This window comes from Harpia harpyja, chromosome 12, assembly GCF_026419915.1.
Source record: "Harpia harpyja isolate bHarHar1 chromosome 12, bHarHar1 primary haplotype, whole genome shotgun sequence".
Classification (NCBI taxonomy): Eukaryota; Metazoa; Chordata; class Aves; order Accipitriformes; family Accipitridae; genus Harpia; species Harpia harpyja.
Genome location: NC_068951.1, coordinates 5,528,857 through 5,548,163, shown reverse-complemented (window position 1 = coordinate 5,548,163; position 19,307 = coordinate 5,528,857). Strand labels below are relative to the sequence as shown.

At 38.5% G+C, this 19,307-nt stretch overlaps 1 protein-coding gene across 2 annotated transcripts; it reads left to right on the top strand.

Annotated features, from left to right (window-relative positions):
* The first annotated feature begins 69 nt into the window (after nt 1–69).
* NSRP1 (nuclear speckle splicing regulatory protein 1) lies at nt 70–18,680 on the top strand. Of its 2 annotated transcripts, XM_052804924.1 has the most exons (7): nt 70–193; nt 1,445–1,532; nt 11,310–11,366; nt 12,666–12,797; nt 13,753–13,960; nt 14,521–14,629; nt 17,024–18,680. In XM_052804924.1, exons 1-7 carry the CDS (start codon nt 174–176, stop codon nt 18,054–18,056), a joined length of 1,647 nt encoding a protein of 548 aa, XP_052660884.1. In that variant the 5' UTR covers nt 70–173; the 3' UTR covers nt 18,057–18,680. The 2 variants fall into 2 exon arrangements, with proteins under 2 accessions (XP_052660884.1, XP_052660885.1); XM_052804925.1 differs by lacking the exons at nt 70–193; nt 1,445–1,532 and having other exon boundaries at nt 12,666–12,813.
* Nucleotides 18,681–19,307: the final 627 nt, after the last annotated feature.

The following is a 19,307-nucleotide window of genomic DNA, read 5'->3' as shown; positions in this document are numbered from 1 at the left end:
CGCCTCCGGCCCTCTCCGCCCGCTCTCTGCTTCCCTTCTGGAACGGGAGCGCGGTGCGGGGGGGGGCCCCCGGGGCTGGCGGGGAAGGGCGGCGTTTCGGCCGTGAGGAATCTGCGGCCGCGGAACGGCAGGCGGCTCTACTTGGCGGCGGCGAGGGCAGCGGCCGGGACAAGATGGCGGCGTTGAGCAAGCAGTGAGTGACGGTGGAGCTGGGGCTGCGGGGCCCCGCCGCGCCGCCGCCGGGCTCCTCGGGGCGGAGGGTCCGAGCGGGCCCTGCTCGGCGGGGCAGCGGCTGGGGGGGAACCTTGGGGCCGCCGCTGAGGGCGAGGCCCTGCCTCGGGCCGGAGCGAGCTCTGACAGAACCCCCGGGCCGGGCCGCAGGAGCGGGGCTCGCTCGTCCCCGCCAGCGCATGTCTACCGCGTAGCCTTGTCGTGTTGGCCTCAACTTAAAACTGTGTTTGTTAAAAAAAAAAAAAACCACAACAACAAAACAACAAACAGTGGGAAGGCACCGGCGGCTGCTGCGGTGTTGCCGGGGGATAGTTTTTCCTCTTGGGAAGTAGGTTCCCCTCAGGATTCCTAGACAACCCGCTGTGCAGCTGCCGCTTCCCAGCCACCCCCTGAGCACCAGCCTGACGTGGCCGAGGTGCTGCGGTTTGCTTCTCGGCTCCCCGCAGCCGGGTCCGTGGGAGCTGTTGGGGAGCGTGTTCAGAGCACACGGAAGCAACTCGTTCGTCACAATGATGATGTAGTATCTACGGCATCGTGGAGTTCTCCAGCTCCACGGTGCAGGCTGTGACGAACTATTTACTCAGTGATGGACTTGGGGAAAGGCGGGTGGGGGAGAAATTCCTGATTTAGGGATTGCTCGTTACCGAAAATTTAGGAAGTGTTCCTGAGCACACAGGTTGGCTGTGTCAGCAGAAGAGTTCTGCAGGTGTAGTTAATCAATCTCTGCATGACATAAGCTGAGTGTAAATCTTGTCTTTTGCTGTAGCTGTGTCTGTGGATTAGTGGTTTATGTTGCCGAGCAAAATAGGTGAACTTCTTATGGCACCAGCAAACATCGTTACGGAATAGTGTCTAGTGTAGACTAAGACTAACTCTCTGCAGGTTAAACAGTAGTAATTTTTTACTTCTCCAAGGTAGAACAAAAAAATAACTTGGAGAACTCTGGACAAGAGGGGTTTGTGGCCTAATTTAGGAAGATCATTGCACCCAGAAACTTTGCATGGAAAAAGCAATAGCTGTGGAAGAAGCTGGCAAGCATGTGGCAAGGCTAAGCGCACTGCTGCAAATGCTGCTCAGATTGATCCATACTTGATACATTATGTTGATGCTGATCATTTGTTTCTAAAATTGTAAATGGTAGATTTTTGTTTTGGAACGTGCTATGTGTTTTGTTGTAAGTAATGTTAAAGGTAACTTTTAATTTTTTTCCTAGATACGGGCTCATTATGCCAAAAAAATTACCACAGAAAAATCTGGTTTCGAAGAAACTCTCAGTGTTTGCAGATGACTCTGATGAAGAGGTCAGTTCAACAGTTTTCTTCTGAAATTTGCCCCATATTCTGCGAATTATTTGTTTACAACCCTTAATGCCTGCATCAGCTTATGCAAGTGTCCGTAAGATATGTGTCATAATTTTGGAATTGGGCATGAAATATGATCTGTTTTCTTTACTGCAAGTTACATGGAAGTGATGACTTGTTAGTTACTTTTTGTTAACTCTTCCAAAAGTTCATCACTGGCAACCTGTTTGCAAGAGTTAACAGTATCTAGCTTGTAAAGAAATTTGTGGGCTATCACTGGTAAAGTTGTCTGCAGATAGAAAGACAGCAGTAATCAACAGACATTTCTTAGATATTAACTTTAAAGTGTAGTTGTTAAGTGTATTTTATCCTTTAGCTCATTCCACCCAAATTTGATGTAACTGATCTGTGGTGTTTGGACTCACTGTAAACAAAAGCAAAGCTGTACAACCCAAAAGTTCTAAAGCAAAAAAAAAAAAAAAAAAAAAAAGGCAAGTAATGAGAATTACTTGTAGTTCTGGAGGTACTCACAATACTTCTAATATTAGATTGAACAATACACAACTTTTCTGTGATTACAGAGTTTGTTGATACTCCGTGATGTATGACTATATTGCATGATGTTGATAGTGTTCTTTTCTACAGGCTCCTTTAATTATCCTTTTTTTTTAAGTATTACCTTCAAAATACTGGCTTTCTACCTGCCCCAGTAGAGGGTGCTGTACACTGTAAAAATTACACTTCTGGATGTACTGCTATGAGTATGGGGAGCATTCAAGAACTGGTGTGGTATATAGGCTGGTTTGGATACCTTACAGAAACCCAACTTTTAAAACAGAATTTTTGAAGGATTTAAACCCAGTAGCTTCATAGTTCACAGGTAAAGAATAGAAACTCAGAATTGTGGAGATGAACTCTCCACATGGGTGGAGCTTTCTGGACATGATGTTGCAATTTACTGGTTTTTATCAATCTGGAATTACTTGTGATAATTTAATCATAATGTCATTTATGTGCATATTTAGCTTTTTTCCACAAAATCCAGAAAATAAACTTTACATATACCTGTTGTTTAGAATTTTAACATTTAAGAAGTTGAAGTTTAGAGTCAGTTGAAATTCAGAAAGAGAACCTGTGTTACAAAAATGTTCTTACTGCTCTAGAGCTTCATTCAATGCTCTTTCTTTTGTGTGGTTGAAAAAACAATGCTAATAAAGCATCAATTAATCTTTGTCAGGTTTTGACTCCTATTACCAAAACATTTCTTTTTAAAAAGTTTTTTTTTATAATAAACTAGCGGTTGTTATTTTTATGTCTCAGAAAGCTTGAATCTAGCAATTCCCAGCCTCTGTGTGCCTGGTTCCATTACAGAATCCAGAATGCTGCTTTTGAAGGTGTCTGAGCAACCTTTATATGGGGCATGGAAGGGCCAAGGGCCTTCCTAGTAACATCCACTCAACTCTCAACATGAAACTGCCTCAGTGCATCTTATAGGACTTACAGGAAACAGAGATCACAGGAACATGTCTTAAATCCCATCTCTTTCCTCACTTAGCTGCTGTCCTCAGTGCTATCAGGACGTGCATCCTTCCACTTGAGCTCATACCTAGCACCATGGCTGTAAAGAGAGGCTTTCCTTTAAATACAGCTAATGGAGATGACAGCAGATCTGCTGTCCTCAATGTCAGGAGCACTTCCTTGTCAGTTTGGGATTTGGTGCCTTTCTCTACATTAAGGGACTGACCCCACATTTTCCAGATCCCAAGAATGAGCTTGATTTAATCTATTGCCATTAAACATTACACGGTAGGACTGGGAACCTTCCTGACTGTGGGGCTATCTTGCATTTTTTCACTTCTCCATTTTCTCTTAATATCTAAACATTAAAGCAAAATAATGAATGCTAATAATTATAATAATAATAATGTATGCTGCTGTCTACTAACTTTTAGTGTAACGGATCAAGTATCCTCCCTTTCAGAAAGGCTGACAGATTCCCTACCAGAGTCTGTTTATAAAGGCTCTTAAAAGTTGTCATGCTCATCAGTATGGTACATACCCGGCAAAAAGTAATAATCTCATAACTGCCTTTATCAAAGAAGATCATTTTTTAAAAAAGCAAAATTACTTTATTAGTTCAATAATAATTTCAGAGCTTTTCAAGATAAGGAGCAGCATTTGGGAGGGGTTTCATTTCCTGTCTGCTACCTTATCAGTCAGAACTACATCTCAAATGTCTGGAGATTATGTATTTTTAACTGTACTCTAATATTTGTGCTGGGAAATCTGCACACCTGACTTGGTCTGTGGTTATATATTAGATACCAAACTTTTGCTCCCCTTTTTTTTTAATGTTACTGTGCATATTTCATTAAGATTTTGCCTGTACCCTTGCTGAAGGAATTTGAAAGGGTTTTTTGCTGTGGCTAAGTACATTAATGGATGTTAGTTGCTGATGAAGATGATCTTTGGGTTAGTTCATAAGAAATAGAACATCTGGGATGGAAATTTTCTTGAAATACAATGTCAACTGGGAAAAAGTAAACCAGGTGACTGTAGTTACTTGTAGCCAACATAGTTCTGAATTATTTGCCTTCATAATGAGGAGTTGTTGCTATTTTAAAAAACTGGAGGGAAGGTTGTTACCCCTAGGAAAGCCTGTTGTAGAGAATAGATGTTACCTCAACAAACTATGAGATGTTAGAAATAAATTTCCATTTTGGCTTACTGTTATTTGTGATATATCCAATCCATTTTCTCCAAAAGTATTACTGCCTTATTCATGCATTGCATTTTCAGAGAGGTGGCTTGTCAGTATTCCCAGCGTACTGTTCCACGTTCTGTTTTAACTTTGGAATTTAGTTGAAAATATCTCTGTGGCACAGCAGATAAAATTCCTGTTTCTTGATTGTATCAGAATTGCCCAACATACATTCCTGCACCTTACCAGCCTTTCAAAACTGGTTTGTTGCTACAGGATGTAAAGTGTCGCTGAAAAAATAACTGTTCATAGACCACAGTGGGTGCTAAATTCAGGAGAGAGATCGTGGAGTCAGTGTGGATAGTTCTGTGAATGTAACAGCTTGATTTGGTGGGTTTTTTTAGTGACCGTCTAAAAGATAAATGGAGTGTTTAAGCTGGCGCAAAGGAAGAAACCGAAAACAAGCAGAAGACTATATCTGGTTGTAGACTCAGATTTTTGGTTTTGCTTACAGATCCTTCCATTCACTTTGCAACTTTGCAAAGGATACAGTATGACTAAAAAAAAGATTAACGAAGTAATGAGTATTGATGATGATCAGAGTTGATGCAACACTTTTCAGGCAAAATAAGACTAAGTAGACTAAAGGGGCTCTTAGAAAAGAGATAATTGAGGAGAAGCAAGTGGAGAGGAATAGCTCAAGAGGATGTACGTAAAATCAAGAATGATTCAGAGAAAGTAAAGTGATTTTGCCATTTCTCACAATATGAGCAGTAGGGTATATTACGGAATTACCAAGTGACTGGTTTAAGCTAAACAAAAGGAAGTTGGGGTTTTTCTCCACACAATGTGTAATTAAGTTGTGGAACTCATTGCCACAGGATATTGTGGCATGGCCAAAAATATAAATGGATTCAGAAATGGATTAGTCAAATTAAGGGGTGCTGTTGGTGTCAAACAGTGGTCCAGGTGCATCCTCCAGTTCAGGAAGTCCCTAACCTCTTCATTTCTGGAAGCTAGGAGGGAATGCCGAGGAAAGCTAATTCTGTACGTGACTTGTTTTTCATGTTCTTTCTCTTAATCTTCTGCTAGTAGCCATGACTCATATAGTGTATGAATTGAGATGAATCTGTTACCTGATGGTTTTTTGGTCGTGTCCCCCCCCCCCCCCCCCCCCCAAGACTTGAGTCTAACGTACATTTAGTGATCTTCCATGTGCAGTCTGTAGTTGGATAATATAGGTCTCGATGAGGGCAAGCCTTAACAATTCACTGCTAAATACATATACATGAGAGTGTAAGTAGCTTATTTTAAGATGTTTTGATACCAAAGTGTCATGAATCCAAAGATCTCTCAGTCTGAGATTCCTTATCTGATGTGAGAAGAATGAAGTGAGCAGAGTCAGATCTTAGCCTTTCAGAGACATAGCCACATAGGGCCACAAACTTGGGGCAAGATCCATAAAAAACATGCAGGTATCTACACTTAAGTTCCCTGAGCTCCCTGTACAGTCAGTAGAGAGGCAGGTACTTCTGAGACACAACTTATCTTGTTCTAAAGTAGATGGCTAAAATCAGTGAGATGAATTTTGCTCTGAAAGTGTCTATTTCTCAGTCTTTAACAATAAAGTGCTTTTGGACTGGCTAGCTCAGTATAAATGTAAGCTTTGCTTTTTGTGAACTGGCTGAGTATCTGTGCTTTCACTTGCTAATCAAATAGAGCTCCAAATTATCCTGCTGTTGCTGTTTGGTCAAATATTTTTCTGCACATCCAGTTAAAACTAGATGGTTGTAGTGAGAGATTAAAATCAAACTGCGTATAATCTGCCTGATGTCACTGAAGCATTTCATTTCCCTTTAAAATGTATTTCACTTTAAACAAAGGTAATTTATTTTATGTGTCTACTGTAAAGCAGCATGTAGAGAATTCAAAAGGGCGATGTTAGAGGGCAAAGCCCCCTCATGGGTCTTTCATAACAGGTTATACTAGAGCAGAAACATCTTCTGGCTTTAAAAAAGGAATGGAGTGATGTCTTATATTGTCTATCAGTAAGTACCATGCCTGGGGTTTTGGTAGCAACCACAAATGCTTTTCCTTAGGAGGCAGGCTGTGCAGCTAATATGAGATACTCCATTAAGAATAGCTATTATGTTAGAATTTGTTAGTCTTGTACCTCTTGTGGCAGTCAGTGGGGAAAACCAAGTCAGGCATCTCGCATAGACTTTGAGAGCATCTTTTGAAATAGTTGTGATGTTTTTTACAAGACATTCTCAGCTTCAGATTTAAGGTTGTAACTTCCTAGAAACCATTTTCAACACTGAAAATTATACTAGTCACAGAGTAAGACTTGTTTTCTGAGACTGTGCTTAAATGGTGCTGCACCCTCTGCTCCAGAAATGATGTCATTTACAGCAGTAGTTTAGGAGGAATTACTTCTAAAACCCCAATGACAGCAACTGGCTTTTTTTTCCCAAGCACAAATGAGTAGCAACTCAGAAGGATAAATAGAGCTTGAGTATTCTTTAAACTAGGCACATTCAGTTAAATCATTTGCTATCCTTTTGGTTTGGTTTTCTAAAAAAAGCTTTATAGGATTCATTGTCTGACATTTGCCCATAGTAAGTTTCTGAATGTACTGGCCAATTTCAAGTGAATTCGACAAGACTAGATGTGTCTGGCTGCAAAACAAAGACCCGGTTAGTACCCTGATAAGGAGAAAGACTGGAAGCTGGGGGCTGGCCGCCTAGTCTAGGTGAGACAGGAGGAAGCAGGAGATGCAGAGGGAAACCGAGGAACTGCAGTTGGGACCTGAGATGTGGGAAGACGGGCATTGTGGTGGGAGGGCAGAGAAGGCAAATTTGTGAGAGAGTGAAATTTTGGTTGTCTCATTTGTGGAATTGCCTTTTTAGGTATTTGCATTTGAACTTTGAATTGAGCTTTTTGTATAAAGCTGTAAATGGTTTGCATGCTCTGTCATGAGTTGAACATAGCTGAGACAAACCGAAAACATTGGTCAGTAGTTTGAATGTCTGTTCTCCTTTGGTTGTGTAGGAGCAATGTAAAGAAGACATTTTAAGAAGTAACTTAGAAGGGGTGTGTGCCTGCAGGATAAAAATAAGGAGGTAGCTTAAGCACTTAAGAACCTGAAAGAAGCTTATAGATACCTGAAGGAGATAAGAAATCAGAGAGAACAATGAGAAATGTTAGTAGATTGGGGTGATTTTTTTTTTTTTATTTTTTACATTTTCAGTTGTGTACAAGCTATCTTCCATGGTCTCGTAGGAGTGGTAGACTGGAGAGTCTCATTTCTGAGAGTTTCTTGATTTGCATGGATTCTGTGTCATTTCACAGGTTAGGGTTAAAACATTTTCTCCTTCCAGAAAATATTAAACTATAAGCTTTGTGCTTCAGAAGAATAGCTTGACTTCAGGGAAAGTATGAGACAGATTGCTGAGCTTATAGGGCCTTTAATAAATGGGCAGTTGATAAGTAAAAACAATACAAAAGAACAGGAAGTTCTCATCTATCAGAGCTCATAGCACGGCAGGAAATTGTCAACCATAAACTATTAGGGAAGGTGTTTGTTTTTTGTAAACTTACTGCCACTCTAGACAAACAAATCGCAGGTGGACTTCTTTACAATTATATGTACAATAATGAGGATTATATATTACATTTTTTTTTATGCAATCTTTGTAGATCAACGTGTTCATTTCATGTAGGCAGACAAGGAAAACATTCTAAGCAGTGTTTCATATATTTTGGTGGAATAAAGCTTATTCTGTAAATATAACTGGAGAATCTGTTTTGTCTTCTACTGAGCCCTTGCTTTCTGGCATAATGCCCAGGAGATTCCTTACTGTTCAGGTACCTTTCTGTGAAACCAGTGGAAGAGTGTCTGGTAAAGGAATCCTTCAGTGATGACCCTTAATATGTCAAGCAGAGGACCATCTTCTTCCCCAAGAGCCGGGAGGAAGTGTAGGTCTTCTGTGTAATGCTGGCGTGTGCTCCACTGTCAATTTAAAACAGTTGTTTGCATTAAGAAATGTATACTGACTCATTTATAGCATTTTTTTAGAAGAAAGCATATGACATAAAGATCAAGTGCAGTATTTTAAATATTTCTCAACATCAGCTCATGAACCCTGAAAGCCAGAGGTAAATACTAGATGAATGAAGCCAGGATTCTTGTAGGTTGTTTTAAACTAAATAATCCACTATCTATTTCTCCCCGTCAACCAGCCAGCCAGCTACATAAATAAATAAAAGGCTATATCCAATTCTAGTCCAGATAATCAGCAAGCTGCAGTATACAGGGTGTAGTCCCTGATACCAGAGTGGAATCTCTGAGTGTGCTGCTAATATCTGCCAAGCTCAGCTTCCTAAAGCCTGAAGTGTGGTCTGCTTCCTTACCTGGTTATCTGCAGCTGAGTAAGAGAGAGAGGCTGCTTTCTAGTGCTGAGCATAACTGAATCAGTGCAGGGTTTTTCTTCCATGGAAGCACACATCACGGTTTCCCTTTATTACTGTAGTTTAACCACAAGGTTTAACATTTTGAAATCAGAGCTGGATTTTATCTAAGTCTGCATGTAGCAATTAAAGCACCAGAAAAAGTTGGAATATGTGCCCTTTCAAGTTCCCATTTTTGTCTGTAAGTCCCTCACTTGGAGTGGGCTAGGAAGGAATACTTTGAATATTCTGTGTCTCAGTTTTTTCTGATTGTAGTATTACTTACAAAAGTAAGTACTGGCATGTTTATGGGAAGTGAGCAAAGGTCTGAGTATCTAGAATTCAGTGGATGCTATGTTGTGATACCATATGTACTTCCCTGAATATTGACAGTGTTGCCTTAGCACCTTCTCTTGCTGAGTTTGGAATTACTTGGTACTCCTCTGAGATACTACCTTTCTGGCTTTTTTTAAAAGCTACACAGAAGCTTGCAAGTCTTTTTATTATTTGTGGTTTGCATAGCAGAAAAAAGTCCCTTAGAAGTGATCCCTGTATGTACCTGTTAGTCCCATATGACTTGTGAACTCACTAATAATCTTAACCATCCTTGCTGGGTGGCAGCGGTCCCGAAGATACTGCGGTCCTGTGATCTTGATGAAATGTGGCAGCTGGATAAAGGCACAGCCATAGATGAGAATTTGTGATTTTAATCTTTCTCAGTGTTGAGGAGGAACTGTTCACTGACTGCTCAGCACAGGGCTAGCTTTTGGTCACACACAGTGTTGCCCACCTGCCAAAGCCAGCAGGCAGGGTGTCTGAGGAAGTGGTAAAGGAAATAAAGAGACAGAGGTCGCAAAGTCACATATAATGAAACTCCATTAATTCTCCTGTTCATGGCACAACTTGTTCCCTGTTTCTGAAATTAACCAGTGAAAAAATATTTGGACTGTTTACAGTCTGTCATATAGAAAATTGTGGAAAAGCACTTGGTTTTTTTCCTTGTTGACACATCTGTTAAAATTTTAATAGCATAAGAAAGAGGGGTCACGACAAGTTATTATTTTATTTTAAACATCAAATGTATTCAAAAGCCTTCTTGTTCAGGGGATCTGTTTGAATTTACATGGTGCTAATTCTGTTTGATTTCAGAAGATCCTAGTCCCTGCTGCCAAGCTCCTTGCTAGTTGGTTACCATTTTTTAATTTTATTAAGAGCTGATTACACAATCTCTTTGTCCTTTTAAAATGTGATACAGAGCATGTATTAGTCAAAGTTACAAAACTTGGGAAGCTGCCAAAATGCAAAAGGATTTTTCCTTCCTATTTCTGCTTTTTAAGATCAAGAGATACTTAATGACATAAACAAGCATACGAGTCCTGTTATTTATAGTGAATCTGTTTAATAAACAGTATTATCTATTGGATGAGAAAAGGTAGATAGGCAGTTTAGTTCAACACTAATTAAAAGACAAAACCAAGTAAAATGCAAAGCTTTTTTTAAAAGACAGTATGATTAGAAAACGTGTTTTCAGTAGTGGATATGTTTTTTCTTAGGGAAGATCAGTACTGCTATTTTTTAGCGTATTAATCTTGAAAAATGAAACATTAACGTTTGAAGTACATGCTGTTCAAATCAGCAGTATTCTTATTTCTAAAAATACGTAACTAATGATACAGATCAGACTTGAAATAAGTGCCATATCCGTTTGGATATTTGTCTTTTACTATGAATACAGTTTTTTCATGTGATTGTCAGTAAGAATGTCTGCTCGTGACTTCTACATGTCTGATGACATTTACATGCTGGAAGAAGAGTATGTATGTTCTGAATAGCACCTATCTATTTCACAGACTATTAGAAATACAATTTAAAAAGTCATTGAGAACATTTATCCTTCTTTATTCACAAACATATAATTCCCAAGAACATTAAAACATTTTTGATATATAAATTGGTAGGAAGTTATCATTCCAATTTATTTTTATTTGGGGGTTTGTGTTCTGTGTTTTCCTTTTTTCTTGTTGTTTTTTTTAATGGCAAAACCTGAAAGAATTGTAGTGTTCGGGAGTGAAGAGATGTATTAGAAGCATCCTTCTCTTGGGAATTTGTTTCAGTACTGGCTTTAGCTGTCCTTTGCTCGATGTTTTGCCTGCTGATGTGCTAGCTTCTTGCACCAACAGACTGACTCTTGCCATAGTGGACGGGTATGTCTTTTCTGCCCGTTTTATGGCAGTGGCTGGAGGAAGGCATTGCAACTGAACAGTTTTCACAGACCTATGTCTCTGTGCATTTCTTGGACAGAGATTACTTGTTTTGTGAAATGGCATGAAATTTTGTGCAGCTTTTGAGGTACACATGTCATTGAAATACTGTTCTTAAGCTCATCACCATTTTCATTAAAAAAAAAATATACACATATATATGTTGAGGTACTGCAATACTGTGTTCATTGAAAAGGCTGCTTCATTGTATGCTTGTGAATGAACTTTCAGTTTTTCTTGCTTACAGAAAAATACTGTTGAAGTGAGAGACTGACTTATGTAATGGGATTCATTAGAATGGTAGAAAAATAATATGAGCTGTGTCAATGTAATTAATTTTATTTCTGCAATGTTTCCTTCTTATAGCCATCTGTTGGTGAAAGTCTTCAGAAAGAAGCATTGAAAAAACAGGCAATGAAACAGGTAAGATGCGGTGGGGACTCTTCAGGCACATAGCAGATTAAGAAATTACTGCATCCATTCCCTTTTATTAAATAATTGCAGTAACATAATTGTGCAACTTCAGAGTTAGAGTTACCCTTTAAAAAAATTCCATATAATTTTATGGTCTTGTGCATTGCTCTTTGCAGCACAAGACTTTATTTAAAACTTGACTTGAAATTCTCAGAACCATTCCTCTAGCAATGATTTTGTTTCACTTTTCTGGGCAAGATTGCTCTTTTTGAAATTCTTCTGGCTATGGTCAGAGTAGCTGAAGAACTGCCTGATGAAAGCTGCGTGAGTGAGGTTTAACACAGAGCTGGTCATAATTTAAAACACAACAAAATTTCTGTTTACTCAATGCAAGCACTTAAATATGTAGGATGTCAAAGTTTGTTTTGTGGCATAGAATGCATTGATGTTTTTAGAATTTCTCAAACAGTTTGTTTCATTTTTAGAATGTAATGTTACAACGTATTGGGGTTTTAAATATTTAAATATATACCAACAGTGAGCCTTTTACTGTAATCAAGGAATAAATTGTGCAGAAGAAACACAAATTTTACATTTTAAAAAGTTCCAGACCAATAAAAGACATAGCTAGAAGAAAAAGCTATTTATGCATCATACATTTAACACATTTATTTTTTTTGATGGAGGCAATATGTGCTTGAGAGAAACTTTTATGGGTGCTGTTCAGCATTCCTCTTCTGTTGTCAGGTTATCTGATCTAAGGGCTCCCCTAGTAGTTGTTTTTTTCTGATAGGGCTTTTAAAAACTGAACTGTTTCACAGTTCTTACTTCCAACTTGACTGTACAAACAGAAGATAGAACTGTGACATATGGAATCGTATCCTGAATTACATTGATACATATTTGTTATTTGGAGCTTTAGGGAAGGGAGATAAACTATAGATGAAAACAGACAGTAAAATTCGTTTAAATGGTGTGTATGAAAAAAATTAATTACATTATTTGATGGAACAGTTTGGTCATTAAGAAGTTTCCAGTGTTGTTTTGACTGTTGTGCTTTACTTCCTGTATTTCCTATAACTGCAAATGCGGGTGATGATTTGATTGTTTGTCTTCTCAATCCTGGTAAACCGTCAAGAACTTTGTAGATCAGGCTGGTTTTAATTTACACTCAGTGTTCCAATGGATAGGTTTATACTATAGATCTGTTTAAATTACAATATAGGAATAAAATTTTGGAAAATAGTACAAATTTCATGTTGAATTTTTTGGTATCTTTTCTTCTCCTCCCCCCTTTTTTTCTTTTAGACTAAATTGGAGATTCAGAAGGCTTTGGAGGAAGATGCTACAGTGTATGAATATGACAGTATTTATGATGAAATGCAGCAGCAGAAGAAGGAAAGTAATGCCAGAGTGTTATCTGGAAAAGATGACAAAAAGGTCGATACCTGAAAATGTATGCTGTCTGTCTTATCTCTGTATGTTTGGAATAACTATGATTGATTACCTTTTAAGCTTTGCCAAATGCATTTTCTCATGGGGTATGCAAGTATTGTGCTGAAATCCTGTTATATCAGGTATTAATTTTCAAGACTTTTGGCAAAACTATTATTTCATCAGATACTTCAGAGTCCTGCTCAGTGGTATTCTGGAGGGCAGCAGTCTACAAGTTTCCCACCCAACTTATGATGCACATATATCTTTCTGTGTATTTCTGAAGAGAATGTTACAATGGGATAACAAGATTAGAGACAATGGGCCCTGCAACAATACTACTTCTGATAATAAGGACTCTTTCGTTATTAAGCCAACGAACATAAATCATCCCTCCTCACTCACTAGTGTGGTTACTGGAGGACTGTCAGAAGACTAAAGTAATTAACTTTCATTTGTGAAATGTGAGCCAATTTCCACAGCCCAATGCCTTGTTTCAAAGCATTGTTGAATTATCCTGACAAGTGATATTTTCATAGTTACTTACTCTCTTTCATTTGGAAGCTCTTGTCAGGTCATGTGGGTATAAAAGGAAGCTTCCCACTCCTTTACAGCAATAGAAAGGCAAGACTATTACAAAACAGAAGACAGAGGGGTGAGAAATCAAAAAATATTTAATTTCAGTCAGAGCAAAAATCATCCTAGTCAAAAATGGGCTGAATGTTTTGACTGAATACAGCAACCTCTTTTGTTATTGGGAAGCATGCCGTGTTAGTGATCTAAAAGGGAATGACAGCTTATTTCAGATAGCTATCAAACAGTGTGAGAATATGTTAGACTAGCTTCTGTCAATTTTCTTCCATTACCAGCTTTCTTCAACATCTCCATCAATCCCAATTTGTGTTTTCTCAGCCACCTCAATTACCTCTCAGCCTGATACCTTTTTTCCCTCCTATTTTAGCCCAGATATATCCAAAATATCCTCAAAGCAGCTGAAATTAGAAAGAAGGAGCAAGAAAAAAGAATGGAAAGAAAAATTCAGAAAGAGCGTGAAATGGAAGGAGGAGAGTTTGCCCACAAAGAGGCTTTTGTGACTTCAGCCTATAAGAAGAAGCTGCAAGAAAGGGCTGAGGAGGAGGAAAGAGAAAGAAGAGAGGCAGCTCTTGAGGGTGAGATTCACACTGAAATAATTCCCCTTAAAAAGAAGTATGGCGTTATACATGATTTACAACATCATCATCTGGTCTCTCAGTGAGGCTTGAGATAATTAAAATCAAAAAGGACCAGATAGCAGATACTGAATCAGATCCCACTTTGCATGTTACTTTCCTTTGTACATGTTACTAAAGGAACAGAGGAAGCTCCTCTGTTTGTGTGTCAAGTACTGTTTGGGTTGCTACTTTTAATTTTTGAGGAGCGGTCAGTTGTTGAAGGAAGACTTGTAAGACTGGGGTACGGTGATGCTTACAATGCTTACTTCAGACATTCTGTACAGTGTCCCAAGAATAGGTGTAAAGAATAGGGTATAGGATCATAAGATGAGTCAGGTTGAAGTGGACCTCTGAAGGTCGTCTGTTCCAGCCTCCTGCTCAAAGTGTGGTCTGCTATGAGGTCAATTCTGCTCTGGGCTTGAAAACCTCCAGGATGGAGACTGCAGTCTACCAATTTTGAATTGTGTCTGATGAGTATTTGTGGCACAGTAAGTCCAACCTTACTTTCTTTCTCTTAGCGTACCTGGATGTGACTAAACAGAAGGATCTCAGTGGATTTTACAGACATCTTTTAAACCAGAGGGTAGGGGAAGAAGAGATGCCTAAATGCAGCTTCCGTGAAGCCAGGTAGGATGCGATTCCAGAAGGCTTTCAGATATAAACCAGCTTCTGGCTGTTTGTGATTTCAGACTCACTGGAACATTGTAACAATTAGACAGAGAGTACTAAAACACTGGTAGGGAAGGCTGATTACTTCATACATCTGATTTACTGAATTGTTTGGAAAATGTCTAATGATCATCAGTGGTATAAACTATAAGAGAAACAAGTGGGAGAGGGATGACGTTTAAAAAGTGTCAAGAGGGCAGTCATACTTGTAATACTGCTTGGTATTATTCTAACCTACATTTACTTTGGTTTACATAATATTTGGCAATCTGCATTAAGTTACGTATTTTGAATCATGAGGGAGACAAAAGGTAAAATAATGAGCATAGAGGTAAGTCATAGGAAATGATGTTGTCATATGAATTTCCTGAAAAGAATGTGAGTCTCTAACTTTGTCCTTATTCCATATTTACAGGTTCATAAAAAATAATTGAGCGTTGACGCTGTGGTAAAAGGAAATTAATCAAATATATAGGAAATCCGGTGGGAATATTTTAAAATCTTAATATATGCACATTCCAAGGCAAAGTAATGAGATGAGGCTGAATTATTTATGTAGTTGAGATGGTGAAATTCTGCCCTGTGGATAAATACAGTGAAGGGGATGTGTTTCTTATATGCAACAATGGATCATTCAGGTCAAACCTCACTTGAGATGGGCCTTAAACCTGGATGTCACTAGTTAAATGCGTGCTATCACAAAGACAATGCAGCTTTCATCAAGAGATCTTCTAGATCTGAGGTTGGATTATTAGAAAGTAAATTCTTAGCTTAAATGAAGAATGTGATCACAGTGAAGTTACTCAGCTATCTATCTGAAATAAGGGAATTCTCGATTATGTCTTTAGTATAAGGATATGCCACCTTATTGGAAATAAATAGGGGAAAGTAGTGTAAAAGAAGTAGGAAGTAAGAATTACTGACTGGAAGAAAAGCAGAACAGCTTCCTGAATTTAAGCAGAAAATGGGAAATTTGAGACCACAGTTTTGTCATTTGAGACTTAAAGTATTAGTATACCTATGTGTTTGGAAAAACATCCTGTCTTTGGCTTTCACCAAAGAGAAATACCTGCTTGGTTTCAGTGGTGCTCAGAGATTGCTACTGAGGTAGTTAAATGAATTTTGCATTTTATGGTTTTTCTTTTTATTGATGAAATCTAAGTTAACTCAGTTGCATCTCTTTATAAAAACAGTAGCAGTAGTGGTCAGCCCACTTGGTTGTCCATTTGCTTTAATAGTTCTTCTTTCAGAGCGTCTTCTGGATGATGTAGTTCTGTATTGTGTAGAGATCATTTGAAATGATGGTTTCTTAACCTTGCAAATTAGGGAAATGTTCCCTTTGTGAATTGTATATAAAATTAATTTGGGGAAAAGAAGTAGTACTGTAGATGGTGCTTCCAGCAAGGCTTTCAAATAAGCTCAGGTGTATTTTTTAATTTTACTCTTTCTTACAGTGGTACACTAGGATACAGAGAGAAAATGGCTCAATTTTTTCAGATCTCAGAATTTGTATCACTTGTCCCTAAAGTGATCCACCTTTGACTTGTCATTTTAATTAATTGGATTACTAAAGAAATTGTCAAACTTTTCAGCATAATTTTTAGTCATTGTTCATAGACTAACAATCCTTTGAAGTATTCATCAAACATTCAATCTAACTAGATGGTGTGCTGATTCATAAGAATTTACCACTGACTGTTACTGTAGCTGTATGATTAAAAAGAAGAGACATGTGCCTTGTGTGAGTAAACACATATTTCCCTATCAGTCAGAAAAGAATGACAAAGCATAACCTTCTGTCTACTGCCCAAACTTGTCCTGCATGGGTCGGTTTTTTGTATTTAAGAATCTATGACTTGTTAATAGATACTAATTCCTATCTAGCCACAAGAATGAGATCCTCAGAAATACCGGATTAAAAAAATCTACAACTACTAATGGAAGCTATGTTCCTACCTCTCTCAACAAAACATACAACCTGCTGCTTCTCTGGATAATTATTTGATGTGAATAGAGGAATAAACATATAGGAAAAAATGTGTGGCTTGCCAAAAAGCTTACACAGGAATACAAATCTATGTCTTTTTCCTTAGATGGAGGCTACAGATACTTAACCATAGTCATTCTTTTAGATAAATTCAACAGCTCGCATTCACGAATGAACCAGATACAGATACTTAACAGAAATCCTTTGCGCTGGATTCCTGGAACCTGAGCCACAGATAGATTTGCTTTCTTAGACTTTGCAGGAGCATCTTTTGCTTAAGTACTGACCAGAAGCCAGTTTGTAGAAAAGTCTGAGATTTCAGGCTGTGTAATGTTGTTTTTTTCTTTTTTAACATAAAAATGTAGGATAAAGGAAGAAAAATCTGACAGTTGTTATGATGAATCCAACCAAAGGAATAAATGCCCATATGAAAGACAACGACTGAAGCCCTCTGCTAAGAAAGAAAGTAATCCAGATGCTGATACTGACTTAGGAACTGATAGTAGTGATGATGATAAGAGACATAAAAATAGTAAAGTAAATTTGAAAAAGAAGAAAAGGAGAGAGAGCTCTGTGAGCAGTGAAGAGGAGGCTAAACGTCACAAGAGCCAGAGGCGTTCCAGGTCACCAAGCTCATCCAGTGTGGAGGAAGAGCTGCGCACAAAAGCCCATCTTACAAAGAGGGGAGAGAGCAGACCAAGCAGAAGGGGAAATGATGAACAGTACAGGGAAAAAGATTATGAGAGAAGTAAGACCCATGAAAAGGATCACCAAAGGGAAAAGGAAGAGCGACATAGATACGGAGATCACACTAATAAAGATAACTACAGAAGGAGGGAAGAGCAAGATGATAAACAAAGGGGGAAGGAAAGAAGAGAGAGGGAGGGACATGGCAGAGAATGGAGGAAGGCAAAGGAGAGAGAAGACAAGGGTTCAGAAAAGGAACGAGAGAAAGAAAGAATAAGAAACGGTAAAGATAGATATAATGACAGAGAGAAGGAGAGAGGAGAGAAATGCAGAGAAAAGGAAGATCATGTGAGGGAGAGGAGAGAGAAATGTGGCAGTGATGAAAAGAAATACAGAGAGAGGAGGGAAAGTACTCCTACGTCTTTAGAAAAAGATGGAGAGACTGATCTGGAAAAAGAGAGAAAGGGAAAAGAAAGAGAGGTGGATGAGAAGGGAAGATCCAGCTCTGGAATTTTGTCTGAGCAGAAACGTAAAGCTGGAGAAGAAGGGGAGAAAGAGGAGAAAAAACAAGCCCAGAAACCATCTGAGAGCATGAGCAAATTTGCCAAACGGAGCAATGAAGAGACAGTCATGTCAGCAAGGGACCGCTATTTGGCAAGGCAAATGGCACGTGTCAGTACTAAATCTTACATTGAGAAGGAAGAAGATTAATATCCCTGTGGTGGACAAAAACACTTGGTCTCTCAACCAAGAGGAAAAGCCACTGCTGCACGGACTCTTGTACAGAAGTAAAAGTGTATCCTAGCTATTTATTACTGGCTTTCATTTAAGAAATTGTGTGTGCCATAATAGAAGAACAACTTTTGAAATGGATTAATGGATCCCTTGATACACACCCTTAGTCTGTTTATACAGTTGAAATACTAAATTTGGCTGACTCTGGCCTTCAGTACCCTATCCTTGGTACTTGAAGATTCTGGGACAGACCTAGAAGTGTTAAACAACATAAGGTGAGAATACTTCCCCCTGGCAGCCCCTACTCCTTTCACCAGCTGAAACAGTGAGCTCTGCTGAAACAAAGGTATTCTCAGACCTTAGTGGGAGTCATTGTTGCCCAGTGATGCTCTCAAAAATGAGAAGCAGACAGACCTGTAAAAATGGGGAAAAAAGCAAGAAAAACAGCCTGAATAATAATCTAGGAGATTTCTGTACGTAGTATGGCGTTTTGTAAGCTAAATGCATATTGATATATGAATTTTGTATTTATGTGTGGGCTTTGGTTTTGGGGACCTGATGTACAGAAACACTTAAATAAAGTATAAGATACGTACTGGATCTAATGCATGGGTCTTTTTTAATGCGTGTGTTATTATACTGCATCTTTTTTGTGTGAAATAAGGTATATAAGTCTCTTTTCATGTACTACAGTCATACCTGCTTGTTCTACTGGAGGTAATATTTTAGATTTGTCAGTCTGTCTGTTCAAAGGTCCGTAATCAAGAATAAAGTTATCTATCTCCGAACTATAACTTGGTAAGTAGGCTATCTGATAGCGGTTGCAGTTTTTAGAATACATTTTCAATGCTTTTCACAATGGTTTCTTTCACTTTGTTTTCTAGTAAATTTATCACTTTTATGCTACAGTAAGGTGAACTAATATTAAAAAAAAGATTTTGAGATTGGTGTTTCTCTAATATTTTGTTCAGCAGATTTAGTAATGAGACAAAATGTGAGTAAAATTAAATGCCAAGCCTGCCAGTGTACAAAGATTTGAAATGGAATGAGTTTCATATGTAAGCTAATCAAGTAACTAAGCACTTAACTCCAAACGTGGATCAGTTTGTTTTTGCTGTTCTGTCTAAACAAATGTAATGTGTATTGGTTCTTCTGTTGGAGTAGAATGAAAGAGTATTTAGCAGTGGGCCAAGGTTCAAACACTGAAGGAAATCCTCTGCTTTTTGT

What these genes read in the sequence shown, in the direction of transcription:
- NSRP1 (XM_052804924.1), top strand. Translation starts at nt 174, where the DNA reads ATGGCGGCGTTGAGCAAGCA. An exon ending in ATGGCGGCGTTGAGCAAGCA is followed by an intron (nt 194 to 1,444) that starts GTGAGTGACGGT and finishes TTTTTTTCCTAG; the next exon opens with ATACGGGCTCATTATGCCAA. An exon ending in AAAAACAGGCAATGAAACAG is followed by an intron (nt 11,367 to 12,665) that starts GTAAGATGCGGT and finishes TTTTTCTTTTAG; the next exon opens with ACTAAATTGGAGATTCAGAA.